Below are 11,136 nucleotides of genomic sequence, written 5' to 3' on the forward strand. Positions count from 1 at the left end.
TGCATTGTGAGATATGATTTTAGATCCAATTCTTGCTTTTCCGGTGTTTTGGGATATCCAGGACTTGCAGTGGGGGTACTAGGTTCTGATGAAGCCATGTAGTCTTGGTTTCATTTGGTAGGATTCTTGTGTTTGCCTTCCACCATCTCTTGCTTTTTGGTGTTAGATGTTCTTAGTGTCTCTGACTAGTGCTTGTCCTGTCTCTGCCACCCTGCAAGTCCCCTGGGACTCGTGGGGCCTGTGCCTCCCAGCCAGCTGCTCTGGTCTCAGAAACTCACCCGGCTTTCGCTGGAGTCTCTGGCTTAAGGCATTCCCTGGAGTTAGGCCCTCCACTTGCAGGGAAGGGGCAGAGAAGGATGCTGATCCTCCTCTGTCACTCAGAAGCTGAGAGGATACTGCTCTGCAGCCCTGCGGCTCCCCTGGGACTCGTGGGGCCTGTGCCTCCCGGCTGGCTGCTCTGGTCTCAGAAACTCACCGGAGAGAAAATGGCGGCTCTTTCCCAGACAGGCTATTTCTTGACTTAGTGGCTTCATACAGTTAATTCTCCCCTCCCAAACATTGTATACTGGTACATGGGGTTGGTTCCAGCTGAGGTTGTGGATCAGTGTTGGCCAGCCTGCTAAGATTCTGTTAGCTCATGTGTCACCTCAAGTAAGCTGCTGTGGAGGGGCCAGTGGAGTGAGATGCTCATCACCCAGGAGGCAAGCCTAGGGGCAGTTGCATGGCTGTCTTTAAACAATTTCAAGAGCTGAAAGAGAGAGCAAATATCTTGCAAGCCTTTTCCTCCATCACTTTTGCCAAAGCCAATCATGTGGCCAACCTCAGGCACCAGAACTGGAGAGTCTCCTAACCCACTGTAGAGGGCAAGCCTGGGATTTGGGAACTTTGTGGTGTCACCAAGGAAGAGGAGATAAATACGCTGTGTTGCCCTTACACATGTGCATTACCATGTCTCATATTTTGAGTTCCTAGCTGTGCTACATTCTACAAGGTGAGGGATGTTACTAATAGAGCTACATGCTCCTTCATACTAAAGTAAATGAAAATGCCAAATTTACAACCGCTCTTAAATCGTCTTACAGGTTGTTGAAGTTGCATGGTAATTTCAGAAGAGCTGCCCAAGGTAGTTACTATCACTTCCCACAATGGATTTAAAGGTGGTCACCCTCACACCCTACTTACAGCCAGATGGCTAGAAAAGGAAGAGACCACATTCTCACATGTTAAAAATTATAACCCTGCATTTTTATTCGTCACAGAATAAAGGTCATCACATGACCTTCAGCAATAAGTATTTATTGTTAGACACATAGCCCCATGGGTCTACAGACTTTAGACTATAGATTATGGGCCCTTTGGAGAAGTTCTGTGCCCTGTATATTGTGTCAGGCAGGCTGAGAGGAGAAAAGTGTCTTGGAACGCCTTCTGGTAGCAGACATAAGCTCCTTGAAGGACAGGTGGAAGAGCTCTGTGACTTTTAGTAACCTTAGTAAATAGGATTAAAATTGCTGAGATGAAATACCATGGCCAAAAGCAACTTGAGGGGAAAGAGTTTATTTGACTTACACTTACTGTTCATCACTGAAGGAAGTCAGGACAGGAACGTAGACAAGTAGGAAACTGGAGGCAGGTGCTAATGCAGAGCCTTTGGAGGGTAGCAGCTTACTAGATGCCTTCTCATGGCTTGCTCAGTCTGCTTTCTTATAGAACCCAGGACCATGACCCAGGCTGGCACCACCCACAATAAGCTGTTCAGCAATTAAAAAAAATGTCCTGCAGATTTGTGTGCTTCTGTGCATTTTATGGAGGCATTTTCTTAATTGAGGTTCCCTCCTCTCAGATGACTTTAGCTTGCGTCAAGTTGACATAAAACTGTCCAGCATAAACTGAACTGCTTGATTGTGCTTCTAAATTTTTGTGAGGCCAGCCATAGTTCAGGGACACTATGTAGTTGTCTATTTGTGTCCTGCAGTACAGGTGATTGAATGTAGAACCTCCCATATGCTGGGCACCCACTTTACTATTGATTCATGTTCCAAGTCTTAAGAAGGCTCTTTGATATGTTTACTTGAAGCAGTAGTTAAGAATTTCAGGTAATTAGTTTTTAAATTTAAACATTTCACTTTTACATTTTACATTTACATGTGTGGGGGGCATATTTGTAGAAGTCAGAATACAACTTGTGTTAGTCAGTCTCTCTCTTTCCACCCTGTGGGTCTTGGTGGCAGACACAAGTACTGATTGAATCATTTCAGCCCTTATACTTGTCAGCCCTCAAGTACAAGTGTATTTTAAATGATATTTTTATTAACTCTTTGAGAATGTCATATAATGTAATTTGAATCTGTTCTTCCACTCACTTCCTCCCATAACTACTTCTCCAACCTCCTATCGCTTCCTACCCAATTCTGCTCGTTCTTCCTTCCTTCTTTCCTCCCTCCCTCCTTTCTTTTTCTCTCTCTTCCTTCCTTCCTTCTTTCATTTTTTCCTTTCTTTCTTTCTTTCTTTCTTTCTTTCTTTCTTTCTTTCTTTCTTTCTTTCTTTCTTTCCTCCTTTCTTTCTTTCTTTCTTTCTTTCTTTCTTTCTTTCTTCCTTTCACCCCCTCTCCCTTCTATTCTTCCTTTCCTCTCTTCTTCTGTCCCCCCTCCTTCCCCCTCTCTCCCTCCCTCCCTCTCTCCTCCCTTCCTTCCTTTCTTCCTTCCTTTCTCTCTTTCTTTCTTTCTTTCTTTCTTTCTTTCTTTCTTTCTTTCTTTCTTTCTTTCTCCCCCTCTGTCCCTCCCTCCCTCTCCTCCTCCCTCCTTTCTTCCCTCCTCCCCTCCTTTCTTTCTTTCTTTCTTTCTTTCTTTCTTTCTTTCTTTCTTTCTTTCTTTCTTTCTTTCTTTCTTTCTTGTCTTTCCTTATACAATCCAGTTTATATTGCCCAGCCATTGTTGGCAGTAGTGTGGGATAGATGCATCAGGTGTAATATCATTTGAGAAAACAGACTCCCATCTCTCCTAGTATCTCTCAAATACCAGTAGCTCCTCAGATAATGGTGAGTTTTTGTGACCATCTTCACCTTTCTATGCTGGGATTTTGTCTGTCTGGACCTTGCATAGGTCTTGTGTGTACTGTTACAATTACTGTAAATTCCTAAGTGCTCTGTTATCTTGTGTCTGGAAACAACTATTTAATGTTATTCGTTGCCTCTGAGTCTTAGAATGTTCCTGTCCTCTCTCTGTGAAGATCCTGTGGCTTCAAGGGGAAGTGGTATAATCCGTATTTCTTGTTTAGGGCTGAGTACCCCACAGTCTTTTACTATCTGTAGAGTGACTTGTTGAGGGTGTCTATGTTAATTGCTATCTACTGCAAGGAGACACTCTCCAAAAAGGGTTGAGAGAAGTAGGGGTACAGTGTAAAGTTGTTATGGGTTATTTTAATGTCTGTTGACTTGTTTTTTATATCAACACCACCAACTTGAAAACTGGACTTATTCCAGTGCCAATTTTATTTTCCATTCTGTAGTATGTATTAACATCCTTTATGTATTTCAGCCCAGAGGTCCTGAAGAGTGAGCCGTATGGTGAGAAGGCTGATGTCTGGGCTGCAGGCTGCATCCTTTATCAGATGGCGACTCTGAGTCCTCCCTTCTGTAGCACCAACATGCTCTCCTTGGCTACTAAAGTAGGCCACTGGGAGCAAAGGGGCCTCCTGTTGTGACTTACACAACTGTCATTTCAAAGCATGTACTGTTTGATTTCCTATATGACCAATTCTATCTTATCTCATTTCATCTAAATATCTATTACACTGGATATATACTTCTATGTAGTTATATTCATTTATCATATAAAATTATGAAAATGGATTTCTGAGTATTGTTTCTTTGTGGTAGTGGAGATGGAGCCTAAGGCCTTCAAATGTCAGACAAGTACTTTTCCACTGAGCTACATCTCCAGTGCATGCATTAGGCCTACATATTATGTCATCCTATGTATTAATTTATCAGGAGCCTAAGGTTAACTTTAGTTCAGTTTGGAGAAAATGATTCTATAGTCTAGAACTGTCTAATTTGCATTGATTTTCATTTGTTGAGATGTTTCCATTTCTGATTAAAATTTGTGTGTAAAGTTATTTATTAGCAAGCCACACTGTAACCTCAGATGACTGCTCATAGACACCTTGGTCCTTTGACAGTGCTACTGTTTTCTGTTTGTCTTGCAGATAGTGGAGGCTGTATATGAGCCAGTGCCAGAAGGTATCTACTCTGAAAAAGTGACAGATACCATTAGAAGGTAAATAGTCTCACAACTTACAATATAAAGTAACTACCATAAACTACATCATGCCTCTATGTATATATGTTCACTGCATATGAGTAACTACTTATGAAAGGCTCCTCGGGTAATCCAAACCTAGCAAGGTGTTTAAGCATCCTTAGTAACAGTGTCTCCCTGAAAACCATTGGGACATCTGAGAGGAACTTGAGATGCTGTAGAGAGCTATTAGGCCAAGCTATAGACTTTATGTCAATGAGAAAAATATATGTGTGAAACAAGTTGAAAGTATGAAAATACTTTTGTGAAATAAAGGAATATACACAAATATGGAAGAATGAGTAACAATATAAGCTCAAAGAGCTGTGAACAATGATAAAACTGAAAATATTTTTAAACATTAGTAATACTGTATTTTATACTAAGTTCTCAAAAAATGAGAGCTTTTTCCCATTAATATAGAAGGAGTTTAATAAAGGTCAATGCCTCTCTGTACCCCCAGACCAGTGCCAAGTCCCTCCTGACTTTAGGAACTTGTCCTTGACTGCCTCACTCAGGTTGATCCTGTCTGCTGCTCTTCAGGTTCCAGCTACTCCCTTTATGACCTTTTGCCTGCTGATTCTTTCTTCTGAAACCCTCTCCTCTCAGACGCATGCATGGTTCTTGCCCTAACTCCCTCAGATGGCCACAGAAACATCTCAGATCAGGAAGCTACTCCGACTACCCCAATGTCTACATGCCCTTCTGCCCACTTAAAAACCACAGTGTCTGTAATTCTGTGACCATTAACTTTTGTCGTCAATTTGATGGATTTAGAATCACCTCAGGGACATACTTTTGGGTATATCTGTGGAAGAATTTCCAGAAATGCTGAACTGATGAGGGAAGATCCACCCTGGATATGGACAGTTCTGCCATATGAGGCGGGGGTCCCAGATGAAGAGAGGGAGCCGAGCACAGACACTCTTTCTCCTCACACAATGTGTGTAGTCACATAACATGCCTGCCCTCATGATTTCCCATCACGAGGAACTGTATCTCATCCTATGTGATGAGTCAAAAGGAACCCCTTTTCCTTGAGTTGCTTTTGTCTGGTAATTTGATTGTGAAGCCAGGGGGAAAACCATAAAATTGGCACTGACAGTGGCATTGTTGCTGTGAGAAACTTTAATACATGTTTGTAGACCTTTGTGTGACTGGTTTATGGAAGAAAAATGGAAAAGTTTGGAGCTGTGGGCTAAAGAAGCTCCAGAGTGCTATAGACAGAGATCCTGGGCCACTCCTGAGGTTTCAAGAAGGAACTGGACTAGAAGCAGCTCATGTTTCACTGCCTCATGCTCCTGCTACTGTTCTACCATGGTAGATTGTATCCTGCCTTAAGCAGGAACAGAAATATACCCTTCCTCATTCCTTAAGCTGCTTTTTTATCAGGTATTAATATTTGGTGACAGCAATAATAATAACAAAAATAGCTAATGCCCCTAAAATATCATACATAAGCACACACGCTTGCTGTTGTGTGTTTCAGTCTCCTTCAGTAAGTAGACTTGAGGGCAGACACCACTTGTTACCTTGGTTTTAACTTAGTAGCAGAGTTAGACCAGACCCCAGTCAACACTACCTTGGGAGGTTATGGCTGACAACTTGTTTCAGTGTCAAGGACATTGGAATTTGCCCAGGACCAACAGTATTTCTCTGCTCCATCAAGCTGAACTGAATATTTTCTATTTTGGATGTCAAGAGTCCCAGAGTTCCCTAGCTGGACAGGTTTCTGCTTTCACTGCAATCATGATGTTTCAAAGGATGAATGACATTTACCGGGGACTCCAGATTAACTGCTTTGTTGTTGTTGTTTTATATTAAATGAGTGTGGTGTTATAGTGTGTGTGTGTGTGTGTGTGTGTGTGTGTACACATTTGTATACATGTTCACATATATGTGGGTGCATGTGTGTGGGCACATGTGTTTGGCATTCAATGATGATGTTTGATGTCTTTTTAAATCATTCTTTACTTTTGTTGAGTCTGAGTTTCACCATTGAACCCAGAGATCACCAATTAGATAGTCCAGTTGGCCAACTTGTCATGGAGATTTCCTTCTCTCTGGCTTTTAAGTGTGTCTTTTATATGGGTTCTTGGGATCCAATCTCTGGTCCTTGCCCCTTTGTTGACAAGTGCTTTATCCACTGATACAGCCCCCAGATCAAATGTTTTTCATGGTGTTGATCATTTAAAATATTAAGAAATGACATTAAGTTAGAGCTGGAAATTTAAATTTATAGCTAACTATAAATTAAAATTGCAGGGCATATGCTGTAGCAGACTTTATTTTCATTTAAAATTCAAGATTCCTCATTTTCTACATTTACACTGGGAAATTTTTAAATCTAGAAAACTTCAAGCCAAAATCTATTGTGTTAAATGCAATTGCATGTTTAATTTGCTTTGAATTTATAGTGTTGAAAAACTAAATTGCACAAGAATTAGAGCATAATTTCTGATTTGCCATTTTCTCAGTCTCTCATTTTCTACCAAATATTGGTGTAAGGTTTCATATATATATATGAAAAACCATCAGTGACTCAGCAAATTATTAAGTTCAGAGCCAGTTGCCAGCAACTAGACAGAGTCTTGGAATACAAAAACACCACTATACCTGATATAATATAGTGATTTTTTCCTTTTGGATAGAATCCTGCTGTTTAAGCCAGGCTGGCCTGGGCTCATTCTCTGTCTGTCTGAGCCTCCTGACTGCTGGCTTACAGTCCAGCAGCCACTCTTATAGTTACTCTTAAACTCTGTTATTTCCAGCCATACACACCTCAGTTCTTCAGTTTCTCAGCACCCCAGTTTTACTTTGCACATTTTTGTCAAGCACAGCCCACAGTATTTGCATTTCTATTCACTCATTTTGTTATCAAAACTTTTCTTTTTTAGGTGATCTTTTAAATTGGCAGAATTATTTAGCAGCCCTGAAGGGTCTAGAACAAAGCCAGACAGCATCTTGCTGCTCAGCCTGGCACCAGCATTGCTGTTTCTACCAGGCAGTGCATGGAGGAGCAGCATGGAGGCAGCCGAGTTACTTTCCTGTCTTCCTTTCTTTCCCTTTTCTGCTCCAAGGAAGAATATTTCCTTTTTGTGTAAACCTATTCCAAGTGTGTGAGTTTTGCTTTGTGCCTGGCTGCATAAGCTGTCTGGTGCTTTGTTTCCAAGCAGACGTGATGATTAGAGAGGCAGCTGTGAGCTCTGATAACAATGGAGTCCTTACAGGCTCACCTTGCCTCTAACTGTTTCATAAAACATGACATGAAGACAGTATTCCTTGCAATTTTTCCATCTCATCTTTGATTGGAGCACAATTTTGGTGAATGAGAGCAATACTCTAGGATTTCCCCCCCTGCTCCCTAGAACATGATTTTATGCTTATTTGGTTAGGGAATCTTTGGAGAGTACCCCATGCCATTCTTTAGCATATATGTGTCTCTGAAGAAGGTGTCTGATATACTCAAGTGATCAATGGAGCTCCATGGCAACCCTTGCCAGTGTGTTTCTGGAAGTCCACAAGCTTTTATGTAGACATCTTGATTAAGGATAGTTGTGTAGGCGTTAGGCTGTGTTCACGCATTCATGGATTCATTTGGTCATTCACCAAATAGTTCTCGGGAGCCAGGTTGCATCTTAAATGCTATTTAATGTCTTTGTGAAGAGGCACAACCTTCTCCTCTCAAGAAGTTGGCAGTGATGAATTAGAACATTAAAATCCCATCATGCATCAGTTTATAAACTGAAATGCAAACTGTGCAGTGATCTTGCCAGTTGACTCCATGGCTGTGTTAATGGCCTTCTGACAGTAGCTAGATGAAATGTGAATGGCACTCACTTCACCATGCCTGATAATATTCTCTGCCTCCAAGACCACAGAAACATTAGCATTCAATGTGCCAAACTATGTAAGCAAAAGTTCTTAAGAAAAATTGAGGACATATTCCAATGAAGATTATCCATAACAGTGTATCCCAACTTAAGTCATCTCCATGCCTGAAATTCTATTATCAGAAGTAAAACACAGAATATTAGTATAAGACCCTCATAAACAAGACCCAGTGAAATGAAATTAATCAGATAGGATGAGTTGCGAACACCTCTGCCGGCCCTGAAACGAACGAGAATGCTCATAGCCAGTTGTAAGAAAGGTCGCAACACTCCCTGCTTTATATTTAATCAGCTTTCGCACATCAGCTTTTCATCTTTAGCTCAGATTCTCGAAGTTTGTCAACTGTTCTTTCATACACCAAGATAAGCTATGATATTAAAAAAATTAAAAATATATTTAAAGTAACACCACTGCCCCCCCCAAAGATACTGCAACCCAGATTGGCCTCGAGCTCATGATCTTCCTGACTCAGACTCCTGAATGGTGGGGTTTTACTTCTGACTCTATACAGATCCCATACCTCTAAGTCACTGGATTTTATATTTGTCTGTGTTTTGTAAGACCCTCTACCCTGTGTTAATATTGACTGAATATAGCTGGAAAAGGTCAAAAAGCTGCGACCTCCCAGAAACTTTCCTCCCTTAACTTGCTTCAAAGGGGCCCCGTTTGTTTTGCTGATTAGTGAGTAGGCTATAATTTCAGAAGGCAGTCAGACATGCAGGAGAAGTTGACGCCTTCTTTTACCTGGAGACGAGACCTGGGAATCAAGACATGCCTGCAACCCTGGGCTATGAGTCCTAGTTCAAAGCCCTATAACTGCCCCCTTTCCCAGTGTTCAGATTATCTTTTGATTAGTGATGGATTCAGAGCTGTGTCTGATGCTTGTTTTGTCTCAGCTGCTCTTGGGTGCAGATTCCATGATAGACACCCAGTTGCACTGAACTTGACCTCCCCCATCCCCCATGCCATCACATCGATGATTTTTGTTACAATACTTTGTCTTTTCTTAGGTGCCTCACTCCTGATGCGGAAGCCCGCCCAGATATTGTAGAAGTTAGTTCCATGATATCAGATGTCATGATGAAGTATTTAGACAGCTTATCCACATCCCAGCTAGCCTTGGAGAGGAAACTGGAGCGAGAGCGGAGGCGCACACAGAGATATTTTATGGAAGCCAACAGGAATGCTGTCACATGTCACCATGAGCTGGCTCTTCTGTCCCAGGTAACTAGAAATCTCTTAATCCTACATGAGGCCTTCTCATAGTCTATCTGAAGTTTTTCATCTTAGTCTTAAGAAAAACTTGCCTAAAGTAAGGAAAATAGTCAAAAATCTGAAATGTTTAATCATTATATAGTTACATATTCTCTATAAATAAATTTAGATAATTCCGAATTACTTGTCTTCCACAGAACTTATCCATGATTTATTGTCTAATGTGAAACCAGAGCATTAGAAAGTGCTCTTAGACAGTGCTTATGTTAATCTAATGGCCTGTATGTGTAGTTCCTAGTGCTTATACATATTTATATTCCTTAGTCATCTTGTTTCACTTTAGGATAAACTTGTTAAGTTCACTCAGAGAAGAAAGTAACATTTGCCCTTCAATTTTTCTTACTGGTCTGTGTAAGCTCTTTGTCTGCTGCTGGACTTGTTGCAAAGTCTCAAATCTGAATACTTTTGAGTTTTTCTTTCCAGTTTTTCTTTGACCTGTAGACTATTGTGGTATCTAGTATATCTCTCAGCATAGCTTAAGGTCTCCTGAGCTTTTGCCTGGGCATGTGGTGGCTGGCAATGCTTTTGCTCTGTCCGACTTTCCTTTCCTGGAGCTTAGTAGTCTACTGACTGCTGTGCATAGCCCTCAGCAGCACTCAGAAGTGATGCTCCTGTCCCAAGGCTGAGACTCCAGGCCCCAGGACCACAGGACTCATTCTTGTCATTATATCTGGTCATTGAGTCCTTCCCACTGTCCTTAATACTTGCTTTCTGTGAGGGAATGAGGCAAGAGGTCAATCGCAAAGAAGAGATTGTTCTGATTTCTTCAGTAACAGCATTTCAAAGGTGTTCTAGAGGGAAGGAAAGCATTGCTGTGAAGTGAGCTTGTCCCTACTGCTGGGAGTGAGCTGGTCCACCCTGCTGTGGAGTGAGCTGGTCTTCATTGTATGGTGTAAGCTTGTGCTGACACTCACCCATCTTGAAGTTGAGGATTTCATATTTTTGGTTCTTGGGGAAGACTCTTCCTCCTTACTTTAACTGCTGAGCTCAGCTGTGACTCGAGGCTGATCTACAGTGGATTTCTGATTTTAGGACAAGGTGACCTGGAGCTGTGGCTCTCATTGCTGTTGAGCACCATGTAGGGAGCAAGGCTTCCCTGTAATTTTCCACCAGACTTCATAAGATCAGGCAGCGGTATGAAGCACACTCTCCCATACACATTACATATCCTTAGTAGAGTAAGATGCAGGAGATTTGGCTCTTTCTGCCTTAATGAGACTTTACAGCTTGGCGTTAAATTCTGTGCTGCACAACTCTTATCCAGTTTACAGTTGGATATGAAAGGGTCACTTTTTTTTTTATTAGACTGACATGGGAATGGGAAGATTTCATTTAACATTGAACAAGAGGAATCCTCTTATCTTTAGTAAAGCACCTTGAGAAGGACCATTTTATAAATTTATTTTCAGTTCTAAGCTATAAAAATATACCTGTGAAAAATCTCAAACATATGAGTAAATAAACACCCCCACCCCCAGGTCCAGCATTTGGCCCCTCAGAGCTAAGCTCTACCACTTCTGTCCCCTCAGAGCTAAGCTCTACCACTTCTGTTCCCTCAGAGCTAAGCTCTACCACTTCCCCACCCCCAGGTCCAGCATTTGGCTCCTCAGAGCTAAGCTCTACCACTTCCCCACCCCCAGGTCCAGCATTTGGCCCCTCAGAGCTAAGCTCT

General features: G+C 41.6%; 1 protein-coding gene across 6 annotated transcripts in view; it reads left to right on the forward strand.

Annotated features, from left to right (window-relative positions):
* The window catches only part of Nek10 (NIMA related kinase 10), a 228,364-nt gene that overhangs the window by 126,045 nt on the left and 91,183 nt on the right, over window positions 1–11,136 (forward strand). For all 6 annotated transcript variants that reach the window (XM_031361786.1, XM_031361785.1, XM_031361787.1 and 3 more), the window contains 3 exons: window positions 3,534–3,663; window positions 4,204–4,274; window positions 9,200–9,413. In XM_031361786.1, coding sequence (XP_031217646.1) covers window positions 3,534–3,663; window positions 4,204–4,274; window positions 9,200–9,413 — 415 coding nt within the window. The remainder of the gene's footprint in view (window positions 1–3,533; window positions 3,664–4,203; window positions 4,275–9,199; window positions 9,414–11,136) is intronic.

This window comes from Mastomys coucha, unplaced genomic scaffold (assembly GCF_008632895.1).
Source record: "Mastomys coucha isolate ucsf_1 unplaced genomic scaffold, UCSF_Mcou_1 pScaffold9, whole genome shotgun sequence".
Taxonomy (NCBI): Eukaryota; Metazoa; Chordata; class Mammalia; order Rodentia; family Muridae; genus Mastomys; species Mastomys coucha.